The sequence below is a fragment of the Echinops telfairi genome, unplaced genomic scaffold, assembly GCF_000313985.2.
Source record: "Echinops telfairi isolate 266 unplaced genomic scaffold, ASM31398v2 ScPeMD7_1;HRSCAF=3_0, whole genome shotgun sequence".
Lineage (NCBI taxonomy): Eukaryota > Metazoa > Chordata > Mammalia > Afrosoricida > Tenrecidae > Echinops > Echinops telfairi.
In genome coordinates, this window is record NW_022103896.1 from 54,642,909 (window position 1) to 54,661,359 (window position 18,451).

At 41.0% G+C, this 18,451-nt stretch overlaps 1 protein-coding gene across 3 annotated transcripts in view; it reads right to left on the reverse strand.

Moving 5' to 3' along the window:
• The window catches only part of RALYL (RALY RNA binding protein like), an 832,089-nt gene that overhangs the window by 108,634 nt on the left and 705,004 nt on the right, over window positions 1–18,451 (reverse strand). For all 3 annotated transcript variants that reach the window (XM_045287689.1, XM_045287683.1, XM_045287690.1), the window contains one exon: window positions 253–300. In XM_045287689.1, coding sequence (XP_045143624.1) covers window positions 253–300 — 48 coding nt within the window. The remainder of the gene's footprint in view (window positions 1–252; window positions 301–18,451) is intronic.

Sequence of the window (18,451 nt, forward strand, 5' to 3'; positions counted from 1 at the left end):
TCATCTAATAATAGAAACTATTCTTTAAGCTTAAGTACCTCAAAAATCTTAAAACCCCAAATATATTATATCATACTTTAATCCATATAATTGAAATATAAACTATGTCCATATTAGGACTTAGTGCTTTATTTTAACTGTATAATATTAAACTCTATAGTCAAGTGGATCTGAGTCAAGTACACAAAACTGTTAAGAAGGAAAGAGAAAGCGAAATCAAAGGTGGGAAAGAATGGAACAGAAATTACATACCGGTTGTAGAAATCATCTCTGTAGTAATCATAGTCAAAGACATAGCCACTAGAAGGGAAACAAAAAGTTAGTGGAATTTGTTTCAACCACACTCACGTTGGCATTAATTTATGATGTAATAGCATGATAGTTATGTTAGTGCTTAGAGACTAATTTTACAATGCAATTATATATCCAAAGGGCTTTATAAGGTACAGTCCAATTTTTTATAATGTAATATCAAATTATTATGTATTTGGCAATGTAGAGACTAATAACAGATCGTGTGATTAAGGATGAAATAGGAGAGCAGGTAGCAAAGCAAATTTCCTTTCAGAGATGCTCCCAGAGGGCAGCTTGTTACACATCATACTGTCTCCCGACAGTAAGGACTCAAGCCACCAAGTGAAACAGACACAGGAGGTGACCATCCTTGAAGCCTGAGCACCAAAAGGAATGATAAGGATTAGAGCTAGCATTAATTGGCAGAAGAAACCAAATGAAATCAGCAAATGAGAAGCACAGACCAGACATGCCTTTCCCATTGGAACAGCACAGCACAGACATCTTAAGACAAAGCCACCTGCTCTCGTAGGCAGGAAGCACAAGAAGGCAATGGTATAGAATCCCCAACAGGAGAGGGAGAAACTGGTGTGAAACAAGGGGAGCAGGCCAAAAGATTAAGGTGAAAAATCTGTTGGCTTCCTCTACATTAACAATGAAAACTCAAAAAGTACAGCGAGAAAACAAAACGGTGTACATCGCCTCCAAAGGATAAAACACATAGGAATACATCTAGCCAGGGACAAACAAGAGACACAAGGAAAACTCCTGCAAGAGTTTAAAGGAGATACATTAATGGAAAAACATTCCATATCTGTGTCTTAGAAGACTTAGCATTGTGAAGATGTCAACACTACCAAAAGTGAGCTATAGATGTAATGCAATCCCAATCCCAATAGCATTTTTAATAGAATGGAAAAATTAATCTTCAATTTCAAACCGAAAGGAAGGAGGTTTGGATCGCTAATACAACAATGTAGATCAAAGTAGGAGGTCTTTTACTTTTAAATTTCAAAAATTAATGTAGAAAGGTAGTAACCAAAATAGCCTGCCATTGTTACACTAACAAATAACCAGGAAGGGCCTTCAAAAAGTTCGTTGAGAAATTCCATTATCTTTTCATTCCGTTTCCATGAACTTTTGAAGCTCCCTTAAAAATAAAAAAATCAGAACTCAGTAGTAAATCCATCCATCTATAGGCAGCTGACAAAGTACAAAGTCCATCAAATATGGAAGAGACAGTCTCTTTAATAAATGGTCCTTTCCATCCCCTTACAGAAGGGTTGCGGGGAGGAGACAAGCCAGTCAGGGTGCAGTGTAGCAATGATGAAACATACAACTTTCCTCTAGTTCCTAAATGCTTCCACACCCCGGGCTCCCCCGGATCATGATCCCAATTCTACCTTACAAATCTGGCTAGACCAGAGGATGGACACTGGACCAGATAGGAACTGGAAACACGGGGAATCCAGGACAGATGGTCCCTTCAGGACCAGTGCTGAGAGTAGTGATACCGGGAGAGTGAGGTAGAAAGGAGGAACCGATTACAAGGATCTACATATAACCTCCTCCCTGGGGTACAGACAACAGAAAAGTGGATGAAGGGAGACATTGGATAGTGTAAATATGACAAAATAATAATAATTTATAAATTAGCAAGGGTTCATGACGGGGGGAGGGAGGGGGAGAGAGGGGGAAAAATGAGGAGTTGATACCAAGGGCTCAAGTAGAAAGTAAATGTTTTGAGAATGATGAGGGCAACAAATATACAAATGCGCTTGACACAATGGATGGATGTATGGATTGTGATAAGAGTTGTACGAGCCTCAATAAAATGATTTAAAAAAAAGGTTCCTTCAAGATTGAATATTCACATGCAAAAAAAAATGAAGTAGATCATGCACAAAAATGAACTCAGAATGGTTCAAAGATGTAAATGGTAAAGCTAAAACTATAAAGTTCCTGGAAGATAAAAATATATATGTATGCTATGTAAGTCTGGTAGAGTATATAGAAATACATATATATATATATATATATATATGGATAGTTGCAGGCATATGTGTATATATACTGTATATATATATATTTTTAAAAGATGTCTTCAAAATTTTCATGGAAAATGAAATTAAAAGGTAATGGATTTTTTTCAGGAACTTTTGAAGTTCCCTCCTATATGCTTACTAGATATTATTATTATTGCTATGTATTGTCTAATATATAACTTATATTAAATAGAAAATAAAATAAGGCACATAGGGGGAAAGTTATTGAAACTTTTAAACATGTCCAAACACTTAATGGAACTGCGATGAAGCTGTCTCTGGCTGAGAGCAGAACTCGATGGTGCCGCTACCACCACCTTCTGACTGAGGACAGAGCATCTCATGCCGGGTTTGCATGAGAAAACCATACAAGGACCTTAAATTCATAAGAAACACCAGACTTATGACACTAAGCGAGACTGAATGCAGCCCTCAGACGATCGCACTAAGATATTCTTTTAACCTAGGGTGGAATCCAATCCTGGAAGTCATCTTTAAGTCACAAAATAGATTGGCCTGTAAAAGATCGGCTCCTTAGAATAATCAAAATGAAATCAAAGAGGCAACAATTACTCAAAAGCAAAGATGAGAACGCGAGGAGGAAGTAGGGCGAGTGGAGGACAGAAACGGGGAAGATAGGGTGGACACGGTGAGTTCTGGACATGGTGAGCAACCAATGTTACGGAATGAACTTGTGTGGGAATGGCTGAGCAGGACACATACAACACATCAAAATGCTCAAGAACATTTTTGGAAGACTCGTAAACAAATGTGAACGAAGACGAGATCTGCTGTTGTTAGAGACCACTGAGCCTGCGACCCTGTTAAAAACAGTACAAAACCCTGCCGATCCTGACCATCCTCGCTCTCAGCGTGTTAGGTTGTGTCATCCGCATGTTGCTAAGTCTCCTTCAATCCTGATGCCGGATTCCTCTTCGTTTAATGATCAGTTAGCCATCTGTCTTCTTCAACGACAATGTCTGTTTATGCCCTTTCCTCGTTTTTGATTGGACCCTTTGTCTTTTCTGTGGTTGAAATCGGTGGAGTGGGTTATGTGTTGGGGAGCAGTTGGTTCTTTTACAGTTCCCCTTACTCACTTTCCCTCTTGCTTATGCACCTGAGGTGACCCAGGGTACCATGGCTTGGGGAAGGCCCACCCTCCTCCTCCTCAAAATGACAGCCCTGCTCTTGAACCCTTTACAGACATCTTCCACAGCAGATTTGCTAAATGCAATTCAATGTTTGATTTCTTGCCTGCTGCTTCCATGAGCATTGATGGTGGATGCAGACAAGACAAAGTCCTTGGCAGCTTCACTCTTTTCTCCGTTCATCCTGATGCAGTTGTTACTTCTCTACAGGACTCGTGAGTCAACACTGACCCAGTGATCGAAACAAAAAACGCCAACGGCTTGTTCATTATAGAAATTGTAAATAGAAATGTGATTTCCTTACAAATTCTTTTTTAAAAATTGCTAGTTCAATACTGTAAGCTGAGAAATTTTTTAAAAAGACAAAACAAAACAAGAAAACCTTTGCTGAGTCTTACCAACAATAATTTAATATTTTAGGATATATAAATAGGAATTAATAGTGCATCTCAGTGATGAGTCTCACTTTTACACTCCCTAAAGTAACATAAAAGTAGGGCCTTCAACTTGCAATATTGACTTTACAAAGCCCTTTACATGCATTATTTCCTGTAAGCGTTAAGTGTTCAAAACAACTATTTGATAGTGTAATCAAAAGACCAAAGACCTTTTGATCTTTGATAACAACTATGTTACAGTGTAATCAAAGACCAAAGACCATGGTGCCGAAGACCTCAGTACCTGGGCCAGGTTTGTATCACTCGTACGCAACATTTTGTCGTCTTTTCACAACACCATGGAACCTGGAAAAAATCTTAACAGAATGAAAGATCTGTATTTTACTCTTCAAAATGTTTCAATCTCACAACTTTATTATTCTAACATCCGACAATTTGAAAGAGCCAGAAGGGTGCATTGTTCCTTGGCTTTAGAGACATTGTTGGTTGCTATAGAATGGTGTCCTGAACAGTTTCCAAGGCTGTACTACTTACTGCGACATTTTTCTCTCACAGAGCAACAGGTGGGTTCAAACTGCTGACCTTTCAGTTGGCAGTCAAGTGCTTAACTACTGCACCACCAAGGCTCCTTCAGAGTATGTTCACAGAATAATGTATGCATACTAGCAGTCATGCTTGAATAACACAAACCAAGTACTCACCATTCAAAGGAGAGGGAAAAAAAAAGAAATCAAAAGTCTAACTTCTACTTCTCTAGGGATTTGTTCACTTACATGTGGGCAGTCCCTGGTGGTATCGTCGGTTACTAAGCACAGGTTCAGCAGTTTGAAACCACCTGCAGGTCTGCAGGGTAAAGATGAGGCTTTCTACTCTCTCAAAGGGGTATAGTCTTGGAAATCCATAAAGGCAGTTCTACCCTGCCCTTTAGGATGGCTGTGAGTTACCATAGACTTGATGACAGTGAACGGTCCCTCCAATTCACTGCATTTGAGCTACTATGAACCACACTTACAACTATCTAGTTCTCCTTTTGATTTTTATGTATGTTTTACTGTTAGTAACATGTATTTATTTAAATATGTCTGTATATTTTTATGTAATGCTTCAAAACTCTAAAGACAAACATCATATTTATAAAGATACTGCTACTAAAGTAATAATAATAAAAACTAAAAAAGGTATTGACTTTTATAAGAACTGCTTTAATGTAGTAACAGAACCCTGTCATAAATTTGGGACTACCTGTATCTTAATAGCTTAGAATCTTGGGATGTTGATATACATTATTTTGTTTTTGATGAGGTGTTAAAGAAAGTAGCTGTAAGGATTATAAGCAAGGTGATGAGGATCTTTAATTAAAAATGTGAATTTTCCACAAGACTTATAAAGGTCCTGTCAATCTTTGTATTGCCATTGTTAGGTGCCATTAAGTGTTTTTTTTGGACTTGTAGTGAGCCTGTATGATATACAATCTGGCCTATAGACTTTTTAAGGAAACCTGGTGGTGCTGTTGGGTATGCAGTGGACCACTAACCGCAAGGCCAGTGGTTCAAACTCAGCAGCTGCATGGAGGGATAAACATGAGGCTGTTGACTCTTTTAAAGACTTACAAAGAATCAAAACTCTCTATAGCCGTGGTTCTCAACCTTCCGAATGCCGCCACCCTTTCATACAGTTCCTCATGTTGTGGTGAACCCCCAACCATAACATTATTTTCGTTGCTACTTCATAACTGTAATTTTGCTACTGTTATGAATCAGGTGACCCCGGTGAAAGGGTTGTTTGACCCGCAAAGGGGTTGCAACCCACAGGCTGAGAACCGCTGCTCTATAGGATCTTTATGAATCCTCATCCACTTGACGGCAGTGCTTTGGGTCTTAGCGTGTTCTTTACTGTGATCTTTGTGGGAGAAAATCATCATACATTTTTCCCGTGACACCTGGATAGGTTCAAACAGCCAACCTTCTGGTTAGCTGGTGAGTACTTGACCTTAACACCCCCAGGGCTCCTCCACATACATTCCCCCAATGCCAGACACCCTATACATTTGTGTTTCTCGGTTTCAACTCCCTACTAGGGTCTAGCAATCAGAAACGTAATAGCAGCAATCATAATAGCAATGGTACTAAAACTCATCCTGCCACCGAGTTTATTCCAACTCACAGAGACCCTAAAGAACAGAGTAGAACTGCTCTTGTGGGTTTCCTAGACTATAACTTTTTCTGGGTGTCAAAACCCTCATCTTCTTCCCATGGATCAGCTGATGGTTTCAAAATTCCGGCCATGTGGTTATTGGCCCAACATGTAAACCATGACACCACCAGGGTTCGGCAATAGTATTAAAAATAAAATAATCTTGAGCATTAACTAGTACAAATGTAAGCATTTACTCTTAACCAGAAGTTGTGATTGACATGTTCGGTGAATTAAATAGCTATTGGTGGATGGGCCAATAAATGTTGAAACTCTACATAATGAACATTCTCAGCTATTTGCAGATGAACCGAATACAGTCAGAGAGATGTGGATAAGCTGTTTATAGCTTTTTCTTTTTCTGAGACTCTTGCTGTTCATATTATAACCTCAGCCAGCACAGTTTCAACTACAGGAACAAAACACGACACATCCCACTATTCATAAATGTGTTATTAATGTGGACGCGAGGGATGCCTCATTCGCATATCTGCACCTCTAGGAACTACTTCCATAATCTTATCTTGCTGGTGACCATCAAGTCAGTGCTGACTCATAGGCGCCCTGGTGGGTTTCTGGGACCGGAACTACTGTTCCAGGGGTAGAAAGCTCAGCCTTTCTCCTGCGGAGCTGCTGGTGGTTTCCAACTGCCCAATGCTTACAAATACATAAGAACATGAAAGTGCCTTATATTTTTCTACTTGCTGCTTAAGATATCACGTTCGACCTACCTCGTTATTCTTCTATCTAAATTGCTAAGACATAGCTATAAGAACCAGCATCGCTAAGTTGTCTGAATGGTCTGGTCCCCCACCAGTAAGGATTCCCTTCTACCTGTCAAGGTTAGCAATGAAACGAAATGCTCACACAGATAGGTCTTGGTCATCAAGACGAGGCTGCTTTTCTCTGCAGATTTTAGACTTTTAACTGAAATGCCTGAACAGCAGTTAGCTCAGGTCAGAAGCTGTAAAACCAAGCTAGATTTCCAAGAGAAAGGAGAGATGCAAAGTGATGAGAAGAGCTCACGTGGGCCATGCTCCCCCTGACCCCCCACCCCCCGACCCCCACAGGACCTGCAGCCTCCTCAATCGTTTTCTTCCCATCTCCCCCCACCCCCACCCCCACCACCCCCATCCCCTGGATTCTCTCTCTTTTGAAAAATCACTTCTGTTTCTCTCTTTGACATTAGCCAACAGAAGATGACATTGCCAAGAGTCACATTCCCGTTTCTACAGTAGTTTGTGTACCCTAGAAATGTATTGCCGAGAGAGAAGATCCACCTTTCCCCTCCTTGAAAAGTGAGAGTGGTGTTAATCTATTTTGGCTTTTAAGAGATAAACCTTTACAGCTATATGACAGCACTGGTCTTTTCATGAGATTCTAGCCCTCCGGCCACGAAAGCTAACGTGATAATAAATTAGGTGTTGAGGGTATCAGGAGGGTCCCGTGCCCAGAAAAGGACAGCATGGTGGGTAAGGTAGAGGGGAGAAAAAAAAGAGGAAGACTCTTGACAAAATCGATTGAAACAGTGGCTCTGACAATGACCTTGAGCATGAGAGCCTTGTGAGGATGGTGCAAGTTCAGCAGTGTTACGTTCGGTGGTGCGTAGGGTCGCTGTAAGCTGCATCTGACCCCACGGCTCCTAACAACAACGAGGAATCCAGGCTGTGGCTTCTTGTTTGGGACTACCATCCACTGACCTGTGGCAGGGACTCCATTTTTTTCAAAGGTGATATGATAGTTTTTAATATGTAGCGTAAACAGATGGTTTATACTTTATGTCTTTCTTCTATTTTTAAAATCGAATACACATTTATAGCTTTCATTTTGCTTCTCAGCATACCTTTATTCTAATTGTTCAGATTTCCTCAAGACTTCGTGGGAAAAAGACTTGCTAACATAATTGTTTAGAGTCAGACACCCACATACTTTCTTTTTATCTCTCAAGATTAAATGAAGCCCAAGTAACTTTTTCTGGAATTTCATTTAAACTTTTTCATTTAGAGAAGAAGAAATCACAATCCAGTGGGTTTCACAATATATGCAATCAATTTTCTTTAATCCCTTTGAATTCATAAACCAATTTCATATGAGTAGATGAATACACAAAAGTATTTCTTTTTTATTTTCTCTCACAGATTGTCATTAAAATATAATCTGAAGAATATTAATAAACTCCCTAGCACAAGGAAGGACAATTGTAATGGTTTCTTAGCAGACATTCTGACAATAATAACTAAGACGGGATCATTTTCAATTATGATAGCTGGCTCCATAAATTAAATTGAATAACCAATTGTTTTGTACTTATTATGAGTCAGGCACAAAATTAGGAGTTGTAGATTGTAACATCAGTAGGACATGGCTTCCACCCTCAAGGAACATCAAATAAGTGTAAAGGGGTACAAATACAATCATAATTAGGGTAGAATTTGACAAATACTAAAGTGAAATAGAGTTACACCGAGACTTTAGATGCAGAAGAAATAGGAAGTGTTAGGCACGGCACAGAGAGCAAACAAAACTTTATGAAAGAGATGGTTTTAGGATCGAACCTACTGGAAAGAGTAGGGCAACTGACAAAAGAATATTCAAAAAAGAAGGTCCTCTACTATCAATGAACAAAAACCACACAAAACAATACAGGCCTACTCTCGTATTCTGATTCAATTAGTCTGGGGGTTGTGGCTTAGAAATCAGGGGGCTTCTAAAGCTCCCAACTTTATGCAACAAAGGTTGAGAGTTAAGGAACTAGAAATCAAATCAAAGGATGGGGCAAAACTACTTTAATTCAAAGTCAACTATTAACAATAACGTTGTGCTGTTCATAGGACAGACACCACCACCCCCCTCCCCAAATGGTCTTCACTCTCTGGATCACGGTCATTGGAATCTTGTATTTAATTCATTTCACTAAAGGCATTAGAAGGAGTAAGTTACATGAAGATAGAGATCCTAGTTCTGGTATGGTTTTTGACAAATTTTGGAAACCAGATCAGGTGCAGCCTGCATCATTTGTTCATTCGCAGTAGTGTATCTCAGAGGTGCTCTGTCAGTGGAGGTCACCCTCTTGAAGCTGTGCTTTATGCTTTTCCATTTTTGGGGTCGATGGCCCTATAGGGACAGCAAGTGATGAAACTATAGGGACAGCAAGTAAAATAAGGGGCTCAGGGGGAGGGGTAGAGTGGTGATGGTGGGGTAAAGGGGAGATGATGTCAAAGAGCCCATGTAGTAAAAGAAGGGTTGGAATGGATTGTGGCAGGACTCGTACAATTCTACTTGATGTGACTGAAATATGTATTAAATGATATATGTATTAAAAGAAGGTACTTCTTGGTAGACAATGTAGCCCAAATATACAACAGCGTTTTATAAAGATCAATGCTTCTTTTATCACATCTGTTTTTCAGAGATGCCGCGGTTAATTCTGGGAATAACGAATGTAGAAGCTACCATGCAAGTGGGCTGGCTGAACTTCCAGAGCATATTCTTGCATGGTTAAGGTTGTTAGTAAAATCAGAGGCTTCCTCAGAGTAAGCATAGGGTCTGTTTATCTAAATGGTCACAACTGTTTGGCTAGAACACATGTAGAGGTTTTGCTAGGGTATCCGAGGAACAACTCTGTCCAGTTTCGCTTTGTTTCCACTTCACGGGACCACTGCCCCTCAGGGGCTTCTAGGCTGGGCCCTTTACGGGGATGGCTGCTAGGCCTTCTCTTCTCCGGCTGAGCCACAGTGGGTTTGAACTTCCCGCTCTTTTATTAGTAGCCAAATGCTTAACCATTTCCACACAAAGATTCCTTCATTTTTACTGTTATGCAATACATGTAAATCTGTGTGTTTATTTTGGACTGTGTGTGTACATGTGCTGACTATGTACAGACATATATTCAGGATTCAAAAACTTTGAAAAAGCTCCTTATTTTACTAAGTTTCATTGACCAAAGGCTCAGTTTAGTTTTTCAAGGACCTGTGAGGTAGAAAGGGAGTCCGAGTGGAGGACGGGCCTCGCCAGGCGCTCCGTGGGAGAAAGACGAGGCTCTCTGCTCCTCGAGAGATCTACCGTCTCAGAAGCTCGCGGTCAACTAGAGTCAGGGTGCTTGGTTTGGGGTCTCTGGGACAGAAGGAGGAGGTAAGTGGGAATCTAAGAGAATAATGGCAAATGAAAGAGTTCCAGATTAATTGTGGCTGAGGACCTGGCAAAATTTGGAAAAGAGACTAGCTTAGAAATGATAAAGATTTAAACAGTCCACCCAGTTCCTGTCGGATTTCAGCTTTCTCACTGGTGTGCATCAAACCTTTTGTCTCACACGTTTAAAGGATGACTGCTTTCATAGAAGGGCCAGGGAGAGAATGTGTGAAGACTGATTCATAGAAAAAGAGAGAAAGAGAAGGGAAAAAACCCAAGAGACTGTCTTCCTCTGGTACCCCCAGTTAACACAGGGACTCTGGTTCTAGATAGAGATATCATCCAGGTAAGGTAAGCTGTCACATGTCTCGATGTGTTTCCAGCTAGGAAGGAGGCTTACACAATTGTGTTTCATTTTCACTCCATCTTTAAGTCTAAAAGGAATGTATATATTCACATATCCATCTCGAATTTACATCCAAGCTTCTCTCTCTCTGTCACTCACACACACACACACACACACACACACACACACACACACACACACACATCTCTGCAATTCACGATTCCTTTATAAATGTGAAAAAGAATAACTTAAAAAACAAGCAAGCAAATAAAATGCCACACCTAGTATAACCATAAAGGTATAAACAGGAGAACCAAACAGTTAACCATTAATTTAGAGCAGCGGTTCTCAACCTTCCTAATGCCGTGACCCTTTCATACAGTTCCTCATTTTGTGGTGACCCCCCAACCATAAAATTATTTTCATTGCTACTTCATCACTGCAATTTTGCTACTGTTATGAATTGGACTACCCCTGTGAACGGGTCGGTTGACCCCCAAAGGGGTCGTGAGCCACAGGTTGAGAACCGCGGATCTAGAGAGACACACTCTCATTAGACCGGTGAAAAAGTCTCCAAGCTAGTATTCTTGTCCCAAGATCTCCACATCTTCTACCTAGCACATATCGTTGATTTTATGTAGGTCAGTGGAAGAGTTAGCCTGCTGTAATCAATACTAGAAATATAACACAAATTTCAGATTTAGTTAGTTAAAAATTTAAAGTGTAGCAGCTCCCTGCCTTGCAGTAAAAGTTCCTTTTAAGCTTCCTCAGCAGAGATGTTCTAACTTAGGAAGGAGGCTAGCAAGACCATTAGGATAAGTAGTCAGACACAAGCATCCCCAGGCAGGGGCCGCAGGGGTGGTGATCTGGAAAAGCCAGGCAGGGAAGCATCACCCCAATGTAGATAAACATGAAGCTTCAGGAATGGTGGTCTAACGGCCCCTAGTGAAATGTAGATAAAGACATTTTCCCAATGATCATTGCAAAGCTTGCTTCTTAGAGTGTTGATTGTATCCTATGACACTGTGAAAAGCTTGCTAATCTCATCTTTTAATCATTGTAAAAAAAAGACCTGTTTCTTAAACTTGCTCTGCAACAGCTCAGAGGAGAAACCTGGTTGTTTCCCTTCACAGCGTGCCTGCAGGAAGGAGTTTCTGGAATCCACCTGGTCTCTGGGTTGGTTAATACAAGGAGAGGCTTTCCTGACCCCTTGCAGTTGGTAATAATATGGCTCAAAAAACAAGAGTGAGTGGGGTGGAGCGGGGTTCCTTCAGTTACTCCCATGGTCTACAAACCTTCAGCATTCTCCAAGATATAGCTGCTTCTAACCTTCTTCCTATTTGTTACTTCACAGTACTCTTATTTATTTTATTTTAATTTTTAAAGATCATTTTATTGGGGGCTCTTACAGCTCTTATAACAATGCATACATCAATTGTGTCAAGCATATTTGTACATATGTTGCCATCATTATTTTCTAAACATTTACTCTATTTGAGCCCTTCGTATCAACTAAATTACTCTTTTAATTATTCAGTATTTCTCAGCACACGCTCTCTGCCCAGTTCACCTTTGACACAAAAGAACTTGTTCACTGAGTGAGACATTCTTGCATCTCTACATAACCTTTTGCATTAGCCTAATTGACTGCTCATCAGAGTGTTCAGTTCCCAGGCGCGACGCAAGCTTTTCACCCTTCAACATATGCTAATTTTTTTCTGTTGGAAATACATCCATTCTCAAGGAAATAACTCAAGGCTGCATCTTGCCCAATTTTTAATTTTGTTGAGTTTGACTAAATTCCATTTACAGAGCTATTCCTTCATTGCAGTCATTTTGTTTTCCCTCTGACTCATGCTTGTCAGCTCTCTGCCTTCCTTGTCACTTAGTGAGTTTATGGAGATTTATTTCTGTTAGCCTTTCCCCTAAGAAGCCAATCTCTCTATTCCATTAATCATTCCCATCTTCCTTTTTTTGCACTTAATCTAATTTGCCTGAATTTCTTGACACTGGAGTTTTCAGAGTAAAATAGTTCAACAGGACTCATGTCAAACCTTGGGGAGTGTTATCCATCTTTTTATCTTAACAGGAAGTAGTCATAAATGTGCAGGTCTTATTCGTTTATCTTCTTACGCACGCTTCTATTCAATTGTCCATTTATGAGTCTTTCTCAGTAGTGTGGGCTTTGAAAAGGTAGTGTTTGTAGTCACCCAGTAGATATTAGTTAACTGACTGTATCCTTTTTTTTTCCTGACTGTTATACTTCTGTGGATCTTTCTGCTCTAACATTTTTTTTGGTTATCACTTTTTCTTTTTCTTTTTTTAAATCATTTTATTAGGGGCTCATACAACTCTTACTTATCACAATCCATACATACATCAATTGTGTAAAGATGTTATCACTTTTTCTAGGAAAATAAAAAACCTGTATCAGAATTTGAAACACCTGGATATCAACATTAGAATATTTAGATTACTACAATTGCCGTGTTGGATTATGGCTCTACCATTTATCAATTGATTGCCTCTCAGATCAAAATCCACTTAAATATCAAAACAAATTCCTTTGCTTTGTGAAATGGAGCCGGTCCTTGTAAACATGGCTTTGTCAATCAGTCTAATGGTAGAGTTTGTCAATAGGGGGCGCTGCAGGAAAACTGCAAGGCTTCCCGAACCAGGAGCAGGTTCCAATGTGTTTTTCTTATTTCTACCAGCAGCAAGTCCTGGTGGAATATGCTGGGTTGCTGACCACTAGGTCAGTAGTTCAAACCCACCAGCTGCTCCTTTGGAGAAATATGAGGCTTGATGCTTCTAAAAGCCTTTTGGGAACTCACAGAGGCAGTTTTATCTTATTCTATAGGGTCACCACTGGTTTGACTGGACTACCTGGCAGTGAGGTGTTTTTTTAAAAAAAACTCTTACCCGCAGCTTGTGGGAGACCAGTGATGCTCACTGTCCACAAGGTTTCTCTAGCATGCCAACGGGAGACTTCCTACTAGAATCCCCAATTCTTCAAGACTCCAGTCAACTTCACTGCCAACTGCTGCCCGTCACGCCCTCTGCAGTGGGATTGGAATCTCATCTTTAGGAGCGAGTGTGGGGCTCCTCAAGTTTGTTCATTCCTTGGGCATTCTCCTCAGCTGTTTTCTGCATTTCCTATTAATTCCTATATCCTTTTTGCAGTCTCTTTTACTCATTTTGGTCATTAATAACCTTTCACTACTTAGTTATTCTTCCTACTATCACCTTCCTCTCAAAATTACTGGTATTATTTCTGTCTCTCGTCATCCAGCCAGACTGGGTTTAGGCATTCATGTAGAGCGCATATTTAAAAATGCCCACATGTAAAGTATAGTCAGGGTGTACATGTGCTCTTCGTATTTTTTTATTATGGTGATACCTTCTCAGGTAACATATCACATTACGATGGTGTTTCTACTGTTTTCCTTCAAGGGTTGTAGACCTGGCTTGGGGTGGGAGCTGCCCTCCTCTAACTTGACACGGGAAAGAGAGAGTCAAGCACATCAATATCAGAGGCCGGGGAAGGTTTCTGTAAGGCAGCATCAGGCATGCCTCCCTACCTTCCAACCTTTGAACCTATTTGGACACCAACCATCCCTTTCCTGCCACCTTTAACTTCTCTGCTGGGTTCAACCGTTCACTGCAATGGCCACACCAAAATCAAAGACCTCACTCACAGTTACGGGATTTATTGGGAAAGTAATAAGCTATAGTTAGGGTCAGAAACAACTCAGGCTACAGTTTTTGGATGAAGACAGCTCTTCTCAGCTTTGCCACAGCCAAAGCCCTCTCGTTGGTACTCGGACCCTAGGTCTGGTCTCTGTCCTGCTTGGTCAAAGGCTACAGAGCTTTCAGCCTTGTCAATTAAGTGCCCAGAGGCACCTGACTCCACGGACAAGCCTTCCTTCCTGAAGGCACTCAGCTTTGTCACTCTGCGGGCCAGGAAGCCAACTGCTCTGCTTTGTGACGGCCGCTTGTGTCTGCTGACGCTGTTGCTACTGTGTCTCTGCTGCTGCTTCTGGTTGTCTCTGGGGACACAGACCTTGGTCTCGGGGACTGCGATGGTTCAGCCTGGCGATCTGAGGACACAAGGACATGCTCCATGCATGATGCTGCCTTCACGATAGCAGCAAAATCCAGCGTTCCACCTCTAGGATGGCTCAATCTAAGCCTCGCAGGTTGGCAAAAAGTGACCAACCCTCATGCTTCATGAACCTCCTTTGCCTGGGCCTATCCCCACAAAGGAGGCCAGGCATCTGATTGCCAATATCACATGCTACCTAATCCTCTTTGTGGGACACGAACATCTCCCCTTTGTACAGTTCTACCGAGTCATGGGGTGGGAGTTAAAAGTGAATCACCGCATTGTAAAAGTAAATACATCAAATGGCCCACATTTCTCATGGTGGAGAAAAATTCGTAGAATGTTTGAGAGTGATTCCTAAGTGATAAGAATATTAATAGAAACAATAATAATGATGAGAAGAGTATAGGGGTGGGGTGGGGAGGGTGAAGGGATTGGGGAGCAAACAATGAATGTGGGAGGGGGGAGGGAGCACTAGAGCTGATAAAACGATGTATATATAACTCTTCTCAAAATCAACTTAACTATGGAAGTTTATAAAATATGAAATTAGATATCAATAACACTATTTTACAAGAAAAGGAAAACCCCCCACATTTGTTGAATGCTTTCCTAACATTTATCAGCCACTATTTTAAGTGATTTAAGGAGTTACTGGGGCACAATGGGTTATAAGTTGAACTGCTTAACTCGAGGTTAGCAATTTGAAACCAACCACGGCTCCTTGGGAGAAAGACAAGGCTTTCTACTCCCATAAAGAGCATCAGTCTCAGCCAACCCAAGGGGGCCGTTCTACCCTGTCCTGTAGGGTTTCCGAGTCAGAAAGGACTCGGCAGCAGTGAGTCTGGTCTTTCTGAGTTGGTGGCATAGAGGGTGACACAGTGGGCCACTCACCCCAAAGTCAGCAGTTCAAACTCCGTCACGACTGACAGCTTGGGAAACCACAGGGGCAGTTCCACTCTGTCCAAGAGGGAACTGATGAGTCAGAATCGACTAGATGGCAGTGAGTGGTCATGATCTCAAGTATGCACATATATCACATAATTTAATGAGGTAGCATTGATTGCATCCTGAGTTTATAAATAAGAGTACAAGGTATCAAAATGATCAATTAAAGCCCAGGGCATAAACCATGTCTATGGTCTATCTAATATTAGTGTAGGTAATATGTAGATATTTTCATCAATTGCGAGGTTGGTGTAACTAGGAAGGTGATACAACTCTCACAAAGTTAGTGAAATCTCAGTTGGCATTTAAAGGAGGGTAAAAAGAAAGCAATGATTCCAGCAGATGCTCATTTTTGAGACCTGACTGGAAATACTTGTTTCGGTGCATGCTAGTGAAGTTTTAGAGAGATGCTGACCAACGCATACCAAGAAAGGAAATCATGATGGTAACAAGTCTCAAAACAGTGGACCTACGTGAAATTGGTTGATTTTTTGGCCTAGAGCCGTGTACTTTAATGAAGAAAGGTCGCTGACTGTTTAAATATTTGAAAAACGATTGAGTGGAAGATAATTTAATTTATTCACTGTGGCTCCAGAACTCAGAGCAAGGACTAACCCCACTAAAGACAAACCCACCGCTGTCACATTATTGCAACTCACAGCGACCCTGCAGGACGGAGCGCACCTGCTCCCTGACGCTTCCAAGACCGTCACCTTTGAGTTGATGGAGGAAGACAATCGCATCTTTCTCCTGAAGAAGAGCTGGCGGGTTTCAACCCTGCACTCTTTGATTAACCTTCAAGCCCTTAACCACCGCACAGCTATGGCTCCCGAGGACAATTACTAAAGCACAGAACTTATACAGAAGAAGGTTATTGCTAAATATAACAAAATTAGAATCAGGAGGTCCAATTCGAAAAAAAGGAGAGGATACCTGTGTTCGTTTTCGCTGGCTACTGTAACAAATTAGCACAAACACAGTGGCTTAAAAAAACATGGTTTTGTGTTTTTAAATTGTCTTGTCGTGCTGGAAGTCAGAAATTTGAAATGGGCCTTAATAAGCTAAAATCTGTATCTTTCTCCCAGGGAATAACTGGGGGGTTCCCATCGCTGACCTTTCCATCAGCACTGCTGTCACCAGAGCTCCTTTTGGGTATCTGTGGGGGCCCCTCTTTTGCCTGTCACAATGCTATTTATACAAAGGTTTTCCTAAATCAACTTATTGTAGTGTGACAAACATACTGAAAAGTACACACATGTACGTGTGCAACTTGATGAAAGTCCACAAGATAAAACACATGCATAGTCAGCACCTAAAACAAGAAACAGAACCACCCCAGCCCTAAGAAACCCCCTTTACGCTCCCTCATAAGATCAGTTACTCAAGGTAACAACCCTCCAGTCTTAACAGCAGATGCCAGTTTGTACTTAATACACGTGGGAATTGTACAGTAGAAAAAAAGAAAGAAAAGGAAAATCCTAGTGTAGCACAAAGTGGTGGACACAGACTTTTAAAAAAATCATTTTATTGGGGGCTCGTACAACACATCACAATCCGTACATCCATCCATTGTGTCAAGCACATTTGTACATTTGTTGCCACCATCATTCTCAAAACATTTTCTTTCTACTTGAGCCCTTAGTATCATCTCATCATTTTCCCCCTCCCTCCCCGCTCCCCACTCCCTCGTGAACCCTTGAAAATTTATAAATTACTGTTATTTTGTCCTATCTTACACTGTCTGGTGTCTCCCTTCACCCACTCTTCTGTTGCCATCCTCCAGGGAGGGGGTTGTATGTAGATCAATGTGATCGGTTCCCCCTTTCTCCCGCACCTTCCCCTTCCCCTCCTGGTATCACTACTCTCATTATTGGTCCTGAGGGCTTTATCTGTCCTGGATTCCCTGAGACACATAGACTCTTAAGAAGAGTCTAAAAACAATTTGGTAGGAATTTTGAAGAGAAGAAACTGCTTTATAATAGTTATGAGTTATGTCCCAAGTTGAGAAACTATTGTATTAAAACCGAGATATATTTTAAAAATGTAATATTTAGGTAATCCCCGGTGGTTTTTATGTATCAGTGAGTCATTTTCAACTCAGATGGACCCAAGGAAACAAAGCCTGATCCATGTCATCCTCACTCTTACGGCTACGTGATTGCAGCCACTGTGCCAATCCAGCTGTTTTTCACTGATCCCTGCTTGACGAAGGATGATGTCCTCCTCCAGAGACTAATCCTTGCAGTAAACATTTCCAGCATACATGAGACAAAGTCTCATCCTTTCCTCTTCTCAGAAGCATCCTGGCTGTACTTCATCAATACAGCTTTGTTTGTTTTGCCAGTCCTGTCAGTATAGTCCATTGTGTTCCCCAATGCCATACTCCAAACGCATCCCTTCGGCAGGCTTCCTGATTTCCCTGTCCAGTTTCCGTCCGCACAGGAGGCCATTGAAAAGACCTTGGCTCAGATCAGGTACACTTTGGCTACTAAGTGACATCCTTAAAAAAAGATTTTTTTCCCCAACTCCCAATGTTATAAAGCGTTTGCTTTCTTGACCGCTGCTTCCTTGGGTGTTGATTATGGATCTAAGTAAAATGAATTCATGGAAAAATTCTTTATTTTCTACATTTATCGTGATGTGGCTTTTTGAACAAATTGTAAGGATTTTTGTTTATGTTGAACTGTAATCCATATTAAGGGTCGAAGTCTTTGATGTTCACCAATTCCACAAATTCTGTTTCATTTCAGCAGTGAGCTTGTGGCATCTGCAGATCACGGATTGTTAATGAGTTTTTTCCCCCCTCAAATCCTGATGCTAAACTTTTCTTCATAGAGTTGAGGGTG